Source organism: Ursus maritimus, unplaced genomic scaffold (assembly GCF_017311325.1).
Source record: "Ursus maritimus isolate PB19 unplaced genomic scaffold, ASM1731132v1 scaffold_27, whole genome shotgun sequence".
Classification (NCBI taxonomy): Eukaryota; Metazoa; Chordata; class Mammalia; order Carnivora; family Ursidae; genus Ursus; species Ursus maritimus.
Window position 1 is genome coordinate 35,759,606 of NW_024425230.1, and position 15,394 is coordinate 35,774,999.

A 15,394-nucleotide genomic window follows, 5' to 3' on the forward strand; every position below is an offset into this window, starting at 1 on the left:
GCATTGTCAGTATTATTAATAACCATCTAACCTCATTGACCTTAACATGTATTTGAAGGATGCATCAGAGTGCCCATGGACTGGTCTAACAATAGGGGATTATTGACATCCTTTATGCCGTTGTTAAAATCGCATTGGATAAAAATTTCTGATATGTCTTCGTAATTTATTGCTAAGTGAATAACACAGTCTGTAAAACAGTATGTCTGGTGTAATCCTATTAAAAATTATACATACAAAGATAAAAGACTCTATATAATAGGAACTCAATATATATTTGATAAAGAAACAAATACAATATATGTATGAATTGAGCATCTCTTACTAGTGATAGGTGTGCTGTCTTAGGAGTGGGGCTATATCTTTACACTTACAAGCCATTTGGTGAGACAGATAATAAAAAATTAACAAACCTATTTTGTAATACCACATATAGTTAAGTGCTCTAAAGAAAAATAAAGCAGAGTAAGGGGATAGAGAGTAAGGACGGGTGCTACATTGCGGGGGGGTCCCTCTGGTCTAGTGACAGTCGAGCAGAGACTGAATACAGTGAGTAAGTGAGCCAGGCAGACTTCTGGGAGAAGAGTGTGCCAGGCAGAAGGCATAGCAAATCCAGAGGCCCTAGGTAGGAATATTAGTAGGTGTCCCACCAGATTTAACAGTAGTTCTCTCTGGGTGGTAAAATAATTGTTGAATTTTTTAAATTGTTGATTTTTATTTTTAAGTAATCTCTACACTCAACGTGGGGCTAAAACTCACAACCCCGAGATCGAGAGTTGCATGCCCTACAGACTGAGCCATCCAGTCTTTTTAAAAAACTAATTGTTGATTTTTATTTTTATTTTTTTAGTTTTATTTTTATTTTTTTTTTAAGATTTTATTTATTTGTTTGACAGAGACAGCCAGCGAGAGAGGGAACACAAGCAGGGGGAGGGGAGAGGAAGAAGCAGGCTTCCAGCAGAGGAGCCTGATGTGGGGCTTGATCCCAGAACGCCGGGATCACGCCCTGAGCCGAAGACAGATGCTTAACGACTGCGCTACCCAGGCGCCCCATAATTGTTGATTTTTAAATTTCTTCCCTGCACATGCCTGTTTTTCAAAAGTTTTTGTTTTTTAAAATTATTTATTTAAGAAGCTATGTGATCATACTTGTTTTTTTTTAATTGTGAGCATATGTTTCTGTAATTAGAAAAATTTAAAAACTCTACAGGTACTAAAAGACAAAGTCATCTTAAGAAAAACGTTCATAAGTAGTTTTCAAACCTTACGTCATCTCTAAGTGTTTGTTTTCATGGTGCTAGTACCAAGAATCTAAGTTGTTAGTAAGAATAAAGGAAGCAGAGAGATTTCTGCTCTGGCAGTGAAGTTCAAAGAATTGTTTTAGCTATAACAATCAATGTGGGCTTCATAAAGGGATAGATAATCATCATACTCTCAGCTCCTTGTTCCAGACCTTCTGTATGGATGGCAGAATACTCCCTGGGAAGGCTGATCTGATCACTTACAGACATGGGCCCAGAAACTGTGCATTTTAGGAGGTCTTTAAAATATGGGATTAAAGGTGCCAGGTAAAAATTAGTTTCAGGGTTTATGTCTCTTTTATGCAGTTCACCAGGGACTACATCTGCTATACAGCAAAATGGAGTGTTGCAAAATACATCATCCATCTCTTTCTGAGTCCAGGTACAAATTAAAGAAAAACTCAGAGACTGTAGTCCAGCTCTCCATACTGTCCCTGCAAAGCAGATGTAAAGAGGAGATATGCTTTGAGCTTACAGAAACAAAAATGCACATTGAAGCTTTGATTCTCATTTCTGTTCCATCTATTTGCACCAAGATCTTCAAGTACAGAAGGTACACATTAAATCGTTAAGTTCAGATAAAATGTTTTCAAAATAAAATGTTTCCATTACTTTAGGTGAGCAGCAATACCCGAGAGTACAAGTGAAAACCCAAAGAATGAAAGACATGATCCCACTCGAAAGGATGTATTTGACTTGCTACTCTCTTTAGTCAAAATGATACCTTCTGAAAGAAAACTGTTTGCATCTCAAGGAATATCATAAAATTATAAAACATTTTGTAACTATTTAAAATCAGCCATTTTGGATAGTAAATAGGGAAACTTAAGAGACTGTACAAAGTTACAAAATATTATACATGATTTCCAATAAATGGAAGAAGAAAGCGAGAAGTCACCTCCTTGTGTAATATATATGGTTTTGCCCTTTTGATACTTTGATGTTGGTTGGCGTAGAATTGTTAGAGTTGGCAGGAAGTTTAAATATCAGCTCAACTTTCTTATTTTACATACCCAAAAAAAGGGGGACTAGAGAGAAGTTACTTGTCCATTAAGAAAAGAGCTGGAACTAAAGCCCATTAAGACCTTTAAATCTAAAGCAAATGCTGTGTGTGTTTGTGTGTTCCATACTCATTTAGAAAAACTGCAGGTGCCACCTAATCACTCTTTGTCCCTCCAGATATTTGTAGGTGAACAGAAGAGTTTACCTTTTCATGCATCTCTGCATGAGCAGAGACAGCACTAGAGTCATAGTCTGGTGTGAATTCTCGAATATTTAGACTAAGGGTATTAAGCTTAGAACGAAGCCTGCAGTCCATGATGCTAGGGAACATGCCATTACTATCTGGTGACAGCTTTGGGAGCTTTGAGGAGGGAGATGGTTATGACATTTCTACTCCATGTCCCTAAGTTCATTATCACTTTTGATAGCAGAACTTATAATGAAGACCTTCATATATTATGCTTTCCCAGACTCCCCCAAATTAAATTTTTGTTTCATTTGCTCCATTAATTGAAAACAGGTTCATTATAAAATAGAAAATACAGAAAGAAGAAAACTCTACTATTAAAAAGTAACCACTGTTAACATTTTGGGAGGTATCCTTAGAGGTGTGTGTGTGTGTGTGTGTGTGCGCGCGTGCGCGCGCACACATATGTTCATATTTTTAAAAAGTTGTAACTTCAGTCCTAGTCTTCATGCTGTTTTAAAATATGCTTCTTGGGGGCGCCTGGGTGGCTTAGTCAGTTGGGTGTCTAACTCTTGATTTTGGCTCAGGTCATGATTTCAGGGTCCTGAGGTCAAGTGCTGTGTTGTGCTCTGTGCTCAGTCCGCTTATCCTTCTCCTTCTGCTCCTCCCCTCCTTGCACACCTCCCTCTTTCTGTCCTGCTCTAAAATAAATAAAATCTTGGAAAAAGAAAAAAATAAAATATGCTTCTTAATAATTAAATGTCATTTCATTTTCTTACATTCTCCTAATTGATGATTTTTTAAAAAAGCTTTTTGAGGTATAATTGACCTTCAAACAGTGCACATATTTGAGGTGTATAGTTTGATAAGTTTTGACTTATATATACACCCAGTCAACATAGTGAAGCTATCTGTCATCCCCAGAATTTTCCTTCTGCTCCTTTGTAATCTTCCTGTTCCTCCTCACCAGCTGGCCCGCAGCTTCCCACCTCCAGGCAAACATTGATTTGCTTTTTGTCACTATAGTCTACATTTTTTAGAATGTTATATAAGTGGATATGTACTCTTTTTTTTTTTTTTTAAGATTTTATTTATTTATTTGACAGAGTTAGAGACAGCCAGCAAGAGAGGGAACACAAGCAGGGGGAGTGGGAGAGGAAGAAGCAGGCTCATAGTGGAGGAGCCTGATGTGGGGCTCGATCCCATAACACCGGGATCATGCCCTGAGCCGAAGGCAGACGCTTAACCGCTGTGCCACCCAGGCGCCCCGGATATGTACTCTTTTTGTCTGGATTTTTTCATTCAGCACAATTACAGTAAGATTCATTCATGTCTTTGATGTTATCAACAACTTGTTCGTTTTCATTGCTGAGTAGTATTCCATTGTAAGGATCTACCTGTTGGTGGACATTTGGGTGGTTCCCAGTGTGGGGCTATTACAAATAAAGTTGCTATGAAGATTCATGTGCAAGTCTTTGAATGGACATAAAGTTTTTTCCCTCTTGGGTAAACAAATGCCTAGGAGTGGAATGGCTAGATCATACAGTAGTTATAGTAACCTATGATTTTTAAAATGGCTCTGTAAAGGTCTTTATATAGCTATTCCCTAATTTTCTTATTTTAACTTTTTTTTAGAGAGAGAGAATGTGTGTGCACATGTACATGCTGGGATAGGAGTGAGGGGAGGGGCAGGGGAAGAGGGAGAGAGAGAATCTTTAGCAGGCTCTGTGCCACTGTGCAGTCTGACTCAGGGCTCAATCTCACAACCCTGAGATCATGACCTGAACCGAAAGTGAGGGTCGGATGCTTAACCCACTAAGCCACCCAGGCGCCCCCTGTAATTTTTAATACCTTATTATTGAATGTTTAGACCTTCCTGATTTTTCACTGTTGTTGCAAATGAACCTAGTTTTTTGACTTAGAAATGTGGCTATGGATATTCAACTTGAAGATGAGTAGAAAGGCATTGTAAAGGGAACCTGGAAGTCATGTGTTGTTAGATCATTTTAAATTTTTTGATGATTGCAAAATAAGTATTTTGTGTCCTCTGCTGGGAAGCAAAGCGGCATGAATCTTTAAATGAACTGGAATTTGAATTTGAATTTGAAGTTATTTTGCAACCAATGGAAGTTCTGCTGTTTTGTTGTTAAGTTTGTGGGACCATGATTTTATCATAACGTTCCTTATGAGGAGACTGCAATGAATTTGGGTTTGGCCTTGCTTTCCGGGAGCTATAATTAGCTATCTAGTATACTTTATAACATTTCGTTAAATAAAAAAATTCTTAAAATGTACTTTACTCATTTCTCTCTCTCACATACATGTATATGGTATATATGGTGGCCCCTATAGAGGTAAAACAAAATGTTTACAGAATGATAAAGAAATGCTAGGGGAGAAAACCAATGTCCCCGGCCCCCCCCCCAACCCAAAATGCGATTTTATGCATAGATGCCAAAGCCGTATTTTTTTGTGCTATGTTTAGGGTCTTCTTACAACCAAACAAAAGTTGTTTCTACCAACAGATTTTTAAACAGCAGGGACATGCTTATTATTTACTGTTTTGGTATCTTTCCCTCATTTACATAAATACCCCAGCAACCAGCAGTTTAAAACTAATAAAAGCCAGGGTCCTCCATCAAGTGCAATAAAGTTTCACAACCATGAGTTAGACTGTTAGAGTGAAAAATAAACCTATATATGTGGTCATGAAGGGTTTTTTTGGGGGAAAGTGTATAATCACATTTCAAAGTTAGAACTTCCATTTGAAGTAGCAGTGCAATAATAATACTTAAACATTTATGTAGAATGCTTCGTCTTGGAAACGCTCTCCCAACATTGGCCAATTAATCTCTACTGCTTCCCTAAGGAGCAGGTATTCCTATCTGCCATTTTTCTAGTTAGAAAATTGAGGAAAGGGGCGCCTGGGTGGTGCAGTCGTTAAAGCGTCTGCCTTCAGCTCAGGGCGTGGTCCCGGCATACCGGGATCGAGTCCCACATCGGGCTGCTCTGCTGTGAGCCTGCTTCTTCCTCTCCCACTCCCCCTGCTGTGTTCCCTCTCTCGCTGGCTGTCTCTCTCTGTCAAATAAATAAATAAAATCTTTAAAAAAAAAAAAAAAGAAAAGAAAATTGAGGAAAGTATGACCAGCCCAGAAAGAGTGAGGGCTGGGGAGGTGAGCTTCTGGCCTGTATCATCCTGTGACTCTTTGGGATGCAGCTCCTAATCGAATGCATCTGGTTTCTGTTCCACTTTGATAAATATCATCAGTAAAACAAAGATGTAAAGAGTAGTTCAGGCTACCTCAGGCTTACAGATACGGTCCTTACCCTCCTGAGGCTCACCTTTTGGAAAGAATAGGATACAGAAAAGATTTGGAAGATCCACAGCACATTTCATCTGCATTTGCAATGGACTGAACCAAACTTTTTCCAGTGAGAGAAGCAGTCATACGCTTCCCCCCAGCCACAACTTCCACCCTCCGTTATCTTAGCAATTTATAGTTTTTCCAGATAAGATTTACTATGATCAGCACATTTAAAGAGTTGAACAAATCCGTTATGCACACTGAAGCCAGAGGAACAGTAAAATAAAACTAGTGAACATTTACATTTTTGGAAATATAATTAATGTATGCTTGAGAAATTCTGAAAGATAAACATTTAAATGTTAAAATACTTATTACCTTCCCCACAGGGACAGTGTTGGGAATTAATGAGATAACAAATGTAAAGTGCTTTGAGCACTTTAGAAGAAAGGTGCCAGATGCATACAAATGATTATTAATTGTTAAAGCTATCAGATGGTTACTAATATATTACTTATGATAAAATATATATTTTTATACCTGAAAAATAGGATGCTTGCAATTCTTAGGATGATATAGCTGAGACAATGCTCCAACCTTTTTCAGGTTGCTCTCCGTCTTGTTGTAAGTCCTTCCCTAACCCTTCCCTAGTTTCTTAACTTTATACCCTTTTTCAAACAAACTATGGGGCATGACTTCCCAGCTTCCAAACTCTCCTGCACCTTCCCATTGTAGTTCTCCACTGAAGTCTTACAGATGGATCACCATGGGAGAATTCCACTGACACCACATTCTCTTCTCCCGATTTCTTTGATTACAAAATTGTGATGCCTCGTGATACTCTCAGTTGTGCAAGTTGATTTTATTAGAAGGAAGCGTAAGTGAAACTGTCCCTTAAGCAACACTAGAATTTGTTATAAAAAAGTTCAGGTTCCTTGTGTGATCTGGGACAGGTGAATCTGAACTTTCTACTTTACACAATGTGCTAGAATTTGTGGTAAAAGAGCAAAGCCCCAATTTCATTTCGTCTTGAGACATGCCCTGAGATAGCCCCACTTAATCTTAGTGTCCCATATGTAAAAGGAGGACAGTAGTCGCACATACCGACATGGGGTTGTTGGACAGATGCAATAAAATAATGGAGATAAAGCTTCTAGTACAGTACATACTTAGCCCATAATAAGTGTTCATTGAAGGTAAATATAAGTAGATTACAGATGATAGGTAAGTAGATAGCAGTTTGTCATTAAATATCACCTATTTGGTTTCTTTAAAATCAGTATAAAATGGGTAATATGTAAAGGGACATCCTCTTAGCGACAAATATTTCATTTTCCTATTTAGAATGGTAAAAGCTCAGTAATTCATCTCAATTAATTTTTGTTTAGGATACTTTAAACATGGTACACATATACGTGATTTTTTTTCAAATGTACCTTAGTTTACCAGTAGCACAGTATCTTTGCTACACATATGTGCTGAAAGATAATGGACTATGCTTCTTTTCAAATGCTCTGTAATTAAAACATTTCGCTAATTTAATCTGGTCCTCTGGCTTCTTCCACTTAATTACTTGAAGTGATTGTTTTATTATACCAAATTTCTTCCTTTCATTCTGAAGCTATAGGTTTTTAGGTAGAGAACCTTACTCCCGATTGTTTTTCTTGTAAGACCTGAATCTGAAGATAAGGGCTCAATTTGGAAACAGGCATTCTGTGGTGTATGCTAATGAGAGATGCAGAGAAGGAAAGTGCATTGTTTGAGAAAACCAATCATGGTGGGTTAAAAAAAAAAAAAAAAAGGTACAGGAGAGTGAACTCATTTTACTATTGCCAGCAGCTTGAGGCTCGAGAGTGCTAATCAAAATTCACATACAAAACTTCCCTGATAGATTTAACAGTTTTGTACTGTTAAGAGGGGTTCTCACCATGTGAAAGACACACTGCTGTGCTGAACAAAACAGAGACAGTTTTCTTTTAAAGTCCAGAGCAGATGAGAGCCATAAGGAGACAGAGGGTTTCATTTACTCTCAGGACACGATTGTGCCAGTGAACTAATGAGTCTCTTGGACCTTATGTTGCTCTGGCTTCAATTGAGGCGAGACTCTAATGGGCATGTAGTACTTCCTATCCGTCAAGTGTCTGGACAATGGGCCCCTCATATGGATGAGAATGATCTGGCAAGAAAAAGAGGTCATCGTTGTACCTAGCACAGGCAGGAAACCTGGCTAATTAATGTATTTCCAACTATAGCAAAACAAAAGCTGACACACACAAAAATGTTGACTTTATTGCAGGAACTCTTAGCTTGTGGCTGAGGCACCGTTAAAAATTATTGAAATTCCATACATAAAACAAGGCTCCCCAGTTTCCCCAACACATTCAAATATTTTTAAAGATATAAAGGTTATTCTTTAAAACAACTACGCGATTTTGGTATTGTGACTTGCATATTTCACCCTTCTGTAAAGCTGGGTGATTCTGAAATATTTTGAACAATTGAGAAGCGAATGCTAGCGCTGCATAATTTTAACAATTTGCACTTTGAAAGGTACTGTTGAATTATGATTGTAAAAATCCCACTGACGTATTAAATGGAGAATTAGAGATTACAAATGTTTATTCAAGCTAGAGGGCTCGAGTTACGCTATATATTAAACTAAGAGCACATACTGCCACCTAGATAAATTCTGATGCTAGATGTTGGCTTACCTTATTCTTTGAGAAATGGCAACAACAAACAATAGTGGCTTGGGACAAGAAAAAAAATACAATGAAAGATAAAGGGTCACTTTAAAAATCCATGTGAATGTAATGTTCTTGGGGAAAAGAAGACCTGTTTTGCCAAATAGCAATGATTAAGCCTTTATTCCATTTTTAAAATGCAGAAGACAAATTACTCTTAGAAATAGGAGGAGAAAACTTTATAAAGCATAAACAAAAGCTCTATAACCCCAAAGTTTATAAAGAGGTAGGTGCAGATGTGGCATCAGTAAGACTTGTAACTTTCTTGTTAGATTATTTTTTCCTGAGTTCTGGGAGAAGAGATTGTTTGACACTCTCAAGTAAAAGCACAAATAGATTTTAGTTTAATAAGTAAAATAAGATCACTTAATAAATATTTTTTTAAAAAAGAGCATTACATTATAATGTTTTGATATATCTCCTAGCAAACAAAGCAAACTAACTCCACTTCCCACTTTTATTCCGAACAGCAAAAAGAATGTTGCCTTTTTTTGGATTCCAGATTAGAATCCAAAATCAGCAGTATTCCAGGCATTCATTTATCAGGTTTAGAGAGGTTTTTGTCATCTTTAGATTGTTTTAGCTCTTCTTCAAATCTTATTTTGTTTTCTTCTGTTACTCCTAGAATGGCTTCAATGTCATCAATGGCCGTCTGTAAGTGAACAGTAAAAGTAATATTCGTTACTTAAAGACCTCTTACAACTCTTTTCCCTACCCCAATTATTTGGTCCTTTTTGGAGGTGAGTATAATTTAGACCAGTTAAATTCAAAGCGTGTTTTGCTAACTAACACCCATCTACAAATTGTGTCATCAGTCCTGAAATGAGTAAAAAAATTGAGAGTAAGAATTTGGAAACCTTTATAGAAATTTTTATGGCTGCTAAATCAAATGAAAAAAAATGGGCTTCTATTTTATAGGTCTTCAATTTTTTTCATTACATTTTTCTAGTAATTCATTTTTGTTGTATTTTACAAAAGTACTGATCCATGATAGGTTAGAAAAAATAAAACTTCACTATAGATAATTTGAGAAGCATTGGTCTAGTCATCCTAAAATGAGGGTTAGTAGGCTGATGGGAGTATTTACTTCCATTGGTTTTTTCCATTGGGCAGAAAAATGGCACCTTTCCCTTTTATTTTATTTAGCTATTTTTTTTTTTATTGAGGTGGTATTCACGTACCTTCAAATTTACACTTACAAAGAGTTCAACTCAGTGGTTTTTAGTATGTTCACAAGAAACCATCATTACTATGTAATTCCAGAACATTTTCAACACTCCAGATAGAAACTCTATGCCCATTAACAGCCTTTCCTCATTTTCCCCCTCCTTTAGCTCCTGAAAACTGCTAATCTACTCTCTGTCTCTATGGATTTGCCTACTCTGGACATGTCATATAAATGGAATTATACAATATGTGGCCTTTTGTGTCTGGCCTCCTTCACTTAACATAATGTTTTCAAGATTCATTTCTGTTATAGCGTGGATCAGAGCTACATTTCCTTTTTATGTCTGGGTAATATTCCATTGTATCTATTATCTATTTTTACTTTGTTTATACTCTAGGTATCATGTCTAAGAAGGCATTGCTAGCTGCAAGGTCATGAAGATTTATTTATACCGGTGTTTTCTTCTAAGAATTTTATAGTTGTAGCTCTTACATTTAGGTCTTTGATCCATTTTTATTTAGTTTTTATATATGCTGTGGAGTAGAGGTACAACTTCATTCATTTGTGTGGCGATATCTGTTTTCTCCAGCACCATTTGTTAAAAAGACAGTTTTTTTTCCATCAAATTGTTTTGGCACTCTTGTTGAAAAGCAATTGACTATAAGTGTATGGGTTTATTTTGGACTCTCAATTTTATTCCATTGATCTATGTCTGTTCTTATGCCAGTACCACACCATCTTGATTACTGTAGTTTTGTAGTTAAGTTTCATTTATTTATTTATTTTTAAGATTTTATTTATTTGTTTTAGAGATAGAGAGCATGAGCAGGAGGGAGGAGCAGAGGAAGAGGGACAAGCAGACTGTGCAGAGCATGGAGCCTGAAGCGGGGCTCAATCCTATGACCCTGAGATCATGACCTGAGACAAAATCAAGGTCAGATGCTTAACTGACTGAGCCACCCAGACATCCCATTGTAGTTAAGTTTTAAAGTTGAGAAGTGTAGGGGCACCTGGGTGGCTCAGTCGTTGGGCATCCTGGGATCGAGCCCCAGGACGAGCTCCCTGTGAGCCTGCTTCTTCCTCTCCCACTCCCCCTGCCTGTGTTCCCTCTCTCACTGGCTGTCTCTCTCTGTCATATAAATAAATAAAATCTTAAAAAAATAAATAAATAAAGTTGAGAAGCATAAATCTTCTTTGTTCTTCTTTTTCAAGATTATTTTGACTATTCTTGCATTTCCACAAGAATTTGGGGATCATCTTGTAAATTTCTGCAATAAAGCCAGCTGGCATGCTTATAGGATTTGGTGCTGGATCCATAGATCAGTCTGGGGAGTATTATTGCCATCTTAACAATATTAAGTTTTTCACTTCATTTATTTAGATCTTCTTTTTTTAATGATGGACAGATCTTGTACTTCTGTTAAATTTATTCCTAAGTATTTTTATTCTTTTTGATACTATTGTAAGTGGAATTTTTAAAAGAATTTTTAAAATTTAAATTTAAAAATAAAAAAATTATTTTTGGATCATTCATTGCTAGTGTATATAAATACAGTCAATGTCTCTATATTGATCTTGGGTCTTGCAATCTTTCTCAACTCGTTTTTAGGCTGTAACAGATTGTTTCTGGTTAGGATTTCCTTAATACAAGATCATGTTATTTGTGAATAGAGATAGTTTTACTTCTTTCTTTCCAATCTGGATGCCTTTTATTTCTTTTTCTTGCTGAATTGCCCTGGCTAGAACCTCCAGTATAGTGATGAATAGAAGTGGTAAGAGCAGACATCCTTGTCTTGTTCCTGATCTTAGGGGAAAAGCTTTCAGTCTTGCACCATTAACTATGATGTTAGCTGTGGGCTTTTGCTAATGCCCTTTACGGGTTGAGGAAGTTCCCTTCTATTCCTAGGTTGAGTGGTTTTAGGAAATGGTGTTATATTTTGTTAAATGCTTTATCTGTACCACCTTCCATTTTTATTGAGTCTTTGTAAATCCTCCTTTACAAACTGAAAGTACTTACTAGAATGTCACGAGGGTGGTAGACAGAAAGTACTACTGAAAACGAATCTATTCCACTTTTCAGGTTTTTGTTATTATTTCTACTTTGTTGAGATTTAAAGTTTTTACCTTTAACCTTTTTGGTAAGAGTTTAAAAAAAGTCAAGATAACAGCGTCACCTCAGAAGGCTAGAAATCGTGAGATATTCAATAGCTACATGAGAATATCTGTCTTTTGATGATTTTGAAAGTCAGGTAGATGGCAGAGAAATCGCCTGCGTTTTGTCAGTAGTAGTTGGTTCTGCCAACCTTATGTCCACGCTCAGAGTTTACCAAGTGTGTGTGTGGTTTTGGAGATAAACCACCTGTCTTAGTCTGCCCAGGCTGCTGTAACAAAACACCACAGACTGGGTGGCTTAAGCCACAAAAACTTATTTCTTATGGATCTGGAGTCTGGGCAGTCCAAGGTCAAGATGCCAGCCAGTTCAGTTCCTGGTAGGAGCTCTCTTGTTGGCTTGCAGACAGCCATCTTCTTGCTGTATTCCCTCAAGGTGGTGGGGGTGGAGACAGAGTGAGAAAGCAGCAAACTTTCTATTCTCTTATAAGGGCACTAACCACATCAAGATGACCCCACCCTCTTGACCTCATTTAAATGTAACACCCCTCAAATGTTCCTTCTCCATATACCATCACATTGGGGGTTAGAGTTTCAACATGTGAATTTTGAGAGGACATAATTCAGTCCATAGCACCATTTGATTCTGGTTATAAGTTGTATTTGGATAGACTAATGTACATATAGCTCAGAATTTTGCGTATGGCAGTAACTGATGCAATGATGCTAGCTGACAGTAACTTAGAATATAAATGAAGAGATAGATCCTTTAGGACCAGTGAAAATCACCGCAACGCTGGGCCTATTTTTCATTGAGTCTTCTCAATCACGTTGTAAGAAAAGCAATGGTCATTCTTCCAACTCATAAAATCACGTGGAAGAGGAAAGCCTTATCATTATTATTACTGTTACTAGAGAGACCAGGCCCTAGTGCAAGGAAAATACATTCAAAATTTACATTTTTGCAACAAGCTTTTGTTAGGCTTTCCACTTAAGAGAAAGATCACATGTGGTTTCCAGTTGAGTCCTTTGAGTTACTTGACCTGTTCAAACATGATGAAGGCCCACACTGGGAATCAGATGCAGATTTTGGTGATCAGTACCAGGTGTTCACAAAAACAGATGCAATGATCAATGGAACAGAATAGAAAACCCAGAAATGGACCTGCAATTATATGGTCATCTAATCTTCAAAAAGCAGGAAAGAATATCCAATGAAAAAAAGACAGTCTCTTCAACAAATGGTGTTGGGAAGACTGGACAGCCACCTACAGAAGAATGAAACTGGACCACTGTCTTACACCATACACAAAAATAAATTCAAAATGGACAAAAGACCTAAATGTGAGACAGAAAGCCATCAGAATCCTAGAGGAGAACACAGGCAGCAACCTCTTTGACCTTAGCCATAGCAATGTCTTACTAGACATGTCGCCAGAGGCAAGGGAAACAAAAGCAAAAACGAACTCATCAAGATAAAAAGCTTCTGCACAGTGAAGGAAACAATCAACAAAAGTAAAACACAACCTATGGAATAGGAGAAGATAGTTGCAAATGACATATCTAATAAAGGAGTAGTATCCAAAATCTATAAAGAACTTATCAAACTCAACACCCCCAAAATAAATAATCCAGTTAAGAAATAGGCAGAAGACATGAACAGACATTTTTCCAAAGAAAATATCCAGATGGCTAACAGACATATGAAAAGATGTTCAACATCACCCATCATCAGGGAAATACGAATCAAAACCATGACGAGATACCACCTCACACCTGTCAGAATGGCTAAAATTAACAACACAGGAAATGACAGATGTTGGTGAGGATGGGGAACCCTCTAACACTGTTGGTGGGAATGCAAACTGGTGCAGCCACCCTGGAAAACAATATGGAGTTTCCTCAAAAAGTTACAAATAGAACTACTCCATGATCCAGCAATTGTACTACTAGGTGTTTACCCAAAGGATACAAAAATAGTGATTCAAAGGGGCACGTGCACCCTGATGCTTATAGCAGCATTATCAACAATAGCCAAACTATGGAAAGACCTCAAGCGTCCATCAACAGATGAATGGATAAAGAAGATACACACACACACACACACACACACACACACACACACACACACTGGAATATTACTCAGCCATCAAAATGAATGAAGTCTTGTCATTTGTAATGACGTGGTTGGAGTTAAAGTGTATTATGCTAAGTGAAATAAGTCAGAGAAAGACAAATACCATATGATTTCACTCATATGTGGAATTTAAGAAAAAAAACAGATGAACATATGGGAAGGGGCAAAAAAGAGAGGGAGAGAGGGAAGCAAACCGTAAGAGACTCTGAACAATAGAGAACAAGCTGAGGGTCGATGGCAGGAGGGTGGGGGATGGACTAGATGAGTGATGGGTATTAAGGAAGGCATTTGTTGTATGATGAGCACTGGATATTATATGTAGACGATGAATCACTAAATTCTATACCTGAAACCAATTTTACACTATATGTTAACTAACTAGAATTTAAATAAAGAATTGAAATTAAAAAAATTACCAACTGTTCATCTCTGTTTGGCCTGTGTTTCAAAAAATTGTGAATGGACCTTGCTCCTGTTTTCTTGTCTGATCAATTACGTACAACTAGCTTTCGTGGACCAACATCTTTAAAGGCCATTTGGAAGCTTCAAACAGGTTAGTGATGAAATTTCTGCCCCACTTTGGAGAAACAGGGTGGGGTACATGGCCCATGTATATGCTGAGGGCTTTTTCTGTTTCTCTCTACTACACATTATCCTTTCCGGGGTCTCAGAACTCCTCTGGTTCTAGAAACGTGGCCTCCCCAGGAATCCTTGGCCAGACACTGCATTATCTGAAATGTAAGTAGGTTACATTCAGGATTTTTGGTGGTGACAGTCTCTGTTTTGGTTTCATTGTGACACTTCAGCTTCACCTCTGATCTCAGAAAGCCGTGTTGTCTTGTAAACTGGGTTTGGAAATGGCAGCAACTTAAAATAAGTCTATATTTCAAAGAAAAAATTTCAAACTATTAAATTTAACTAACAGGTTCAGTGGGAACCTTATAATATTGACCCTGTACATTATAAGATATGTACTGCTTCACAATAAAAAAAAAATGGTTTAGCACTTGTTTACAATACAGCATGAGGTATTTTCAGTCCTTGTATAGAAATTAACCAGAATCGTTAGTTAATTAACACCTCACCTTAAAATTGGTCTCGCCTTGCATATTAGGTGCTGATATTTCTTGATGGATGATGAAGAGATTTCGAGCAAAGGTCATGAGGACCCCCTGGAGATCTTCACCGATTGTTCTGTTAATGATATCCAAACAAATGAGTTTACCAACGATTCCCCTCACATGCTTAAAAACAATCACCCTCTCATTTGTGCCTGTCTGGTGGTGGAATTTAATGAGTATTTTCAATCTCACAAGGTGGCAATCTTCAGGGAGATATGAAAGATGAGGCTCCATTTTAACTTGTCAACAAAGAGGATTTGTGTAATAAATATTTTTTTATTAATCAACTTAGCAGAATATAAGAATAGCTTCAGTCATTC

At 37.3% G+C, this 15,394-nt stretch overlaps 1 protein-coding gene across 7 annotated transcripts in view; it reads right to left on the reverse strand.

Moving 5' to 3' along the window:
* Positions 1 to 9,010: 9,010 nt before the first annotated feature.
* IQCH (IQ motif containing H) overlaps positions 9,011 to 15,394 on the reverse strand; it is a 197,113-nt gene continuing 190,729 nt past the window's right edge. For 5 of the 7 annotated variants that reach the window (XM_008708553.2, XM_040643069.1, XM_040643068.1 and 2 more), the window contains 2 exons: positions 15,039 to 15,147; positions 9,011 to 9,191 (listed from right to left, as the gene is read on the reverse strand). In XM_008708553.2, the coding sequence (XP_008706775.2) occupies positions 9,075 to 9,191; positions 15,039 to 15,147 (226 nt within the window). In that variant the 3' untranslated portion in view covers positions 9,011 to 9,074. Of the gene's footprint in view, positions 9,192 to 15,038; positions 15,148 to 15,394 lie in introns of those variants that run through there. The other 2 variants (XM_040643070.1, XM_040643072.1) reach the window with 1 other exon arrangement.